Source organism: Antechinus flavipes, chromosome 5 (assembly GCF_016432865.1).
Source record: "Antechinus flavipes isolate AdamAnt ecotype Samford, QLD, Australia chromosome 5, AdamAnt_v2, whole genome shotgun sequence".
In the NCBI taxonomy this organism is placed as follows: Eukaryota; Metazoa; Chordata; class Mammalia; order Dasyuromorphia; family Dasyuridae; genus Antechinus; species Antechinus flavipes.
Window position 1 is genome coordinate 220,124,809 of NC_067402.1, and position 2,149 is coordinate 220,126,957.

The window sequence follows — 2,149 nt, forward strand, 5'->3', positions numbered from 1 at the left end:
TGTTTATCCTTGCTTCTCCTTGAACAATTTAGAAGGGTCTTATCCCTCTTAAGAGCCTGGGAGTCTGCTATCCCTGAACTACTATCAATAACCATGGAATGAAAATGGATTCCATAAATCAACCAATCATTTCTCTAAGACAGAGTAGTGTGGTTACTAGCCTTAAATGAATACTAGCCTGTTCTTTTTGACATAACCACTCCCATGATGTGCCAGCTTTGTAATCAATCGATTATATTCCACCTAACAAGTTTTGTTCTTTGGTTTATGCTTACAAAAAGGATCTGTGCCTTCTCCTTTGGGTAATTGGACTAATCCATTTACCCACTTTGTTAACAGCTTTGCATCCTTCTCTCTGTCTGTCTGTCTGTCTTTCTCTCTCTCTCTCTCTCTCTCTCTCTCTCTCTCTCCCTCCTCTCTCTGTCTCTCTGTCTCTCTCTCTCTGCTTGTGTATGTCTTTCTGTCTCTTTGTCTCTTCCTCTCTCTCAGTTCTGCCATGGACAAGAAGTGATGATAGAATGAACTTGAGTTTACTTTTAAGAGCAATGGGCTGAAGTGGTAGATCAGATACCAGAGAACAAGATTGATATTGACAAAAGGGATGGGGTGAGGAAGAGATGGTCAGTCATTCTTGGTTTCCAAGTATAAGCAAAGAAACTATGAGAAGACTAAGTTGACTAGACAATATATAAAGGGTGATTAATAAGAGAAAAGACACAAGTTACTGAATCCTTCCCTGATAAGTATTCAGCTTTTGGTTGGCTATTGCTTTGAGAGAAATGCAATTCTTTTGACTGAATCTTTAAAGGCTTGTATAACTTGCTTGTTCCTCAGGGTGTAAATAAAGGGGTTCATCACAGGAGCAACTGAGGTAGTGAGCACTGACACCACCTTGTTCAAAGCCACCCCTTCCTTTACAGAAGGTTTAATATATATAAAAATGCAGCTGCCATAAGAGATGGAGACAACAATCATGTGGGAGGAACAAGTAGAAAAGGCCTTTTTCCTTTGCTGGGCAGAGGGAAATCTTAGAATTGTCCTAATGATATATCCATAGGAAAGAATTACTAACACTAAAGTGATGATAAGTGTCAATACAGCAAAAGCTAAAATCATCCTTTCTATAAATTCTGTATCAGAGCATGTGATCTCTAGCATTGGTGATGCATCACAGCCAAAATGATCAATGACATTAGAGTCACAGAATTCCAACTGGAGGCCCAAACTAAGTGGTGGAAGGATAATCATCAGTCCAGCCACCCAACAACTCAGAATGAGCTGGTTACAGAGTTTGCTGTTCATAATAGTTGTATAGTGCAGAGGTTTGCAGATGGCTGCATAGCGATCATAGGACATGGCAGCCAAGAGGAAAAATTCTGTTGACCCAAAAAGGATGACAAAAAATATTTGGGTGGCACATCCATTATAAGTAATGGTATTGTCCCCAGTGGACATGCTGTATAGAAATCTGGGAATACAGGCAGTTGTAAATGACAATTCCAAAAAGGAAAAATTTCTGAGGAAAAAATACATAGGGGTTTTAAGGTGGGGATCAATCAGAGTTAGGGTGATGATAGTCAAGTTCCCAGTTACACTCAGCATATAGGTAAAAAAAAGAAAGCTAAAAAGCAGAATCTGCAGCTGTGGGTCATCTGTCAATCCCCGAAGAATGAATAATGTTATACCTGAATGGTTTCGCATCCCTGGTTTCTGACTTTTGATGGACCTATGTATAAAAATAAATAGATTAGAACTGGAGAAAAAAGATAACAAAATTAGTTAACAATGGAATTTTGATGGAAAATCCAAGTAACTTAGGTGCCCTTTCTTCTTTAACTTGATCAAAAATCCATCCAGTGAAGAGATAAAATACCTTCAAAACTGTGAACAAAAAGAGTTTTTGATTAAAACTGGAATGGAGGACATCACAAAGGATAAAATAAATAGTCTCAATTATATCAAACTGAAAAACTTTTGTTTTGACAAAAAACAATGTAATTAGGATAAGAAGGAAAGCAATGAAGTGGAGATTTTTTTAAAACCTCAAAGATCTTTAATAAAGATTTAATATACTTAAAGAAGTAATACAAAATACATAATACCAAAAGCCATTCCTTAATAGATTATTGGTTACTGGACACAGTCAACA

The 2,149-nt window shown here is 37.2% G+C and overlaps 1 protein-coding gene across 1 annotated transcript; it reads right to left on the reverse strand.

Moving 5' to 3' along the window:
* Positions 1-762: 762 nt before the first annotated feature.
* LOC127564088 (olfactory receptor 6C2-like) lies at positions 763-1,701 on the reverse strand. The gene has a single exon (XM_052000399.1). It carries the CDS (start codon positions 1,699-1,701, stop codon positions 763-765), a length of 939 nt encoding a protein of 312 aa, XP_051856359.1.
* Positions 1,702-2,149: the final 448 nt, after the last annotated feature.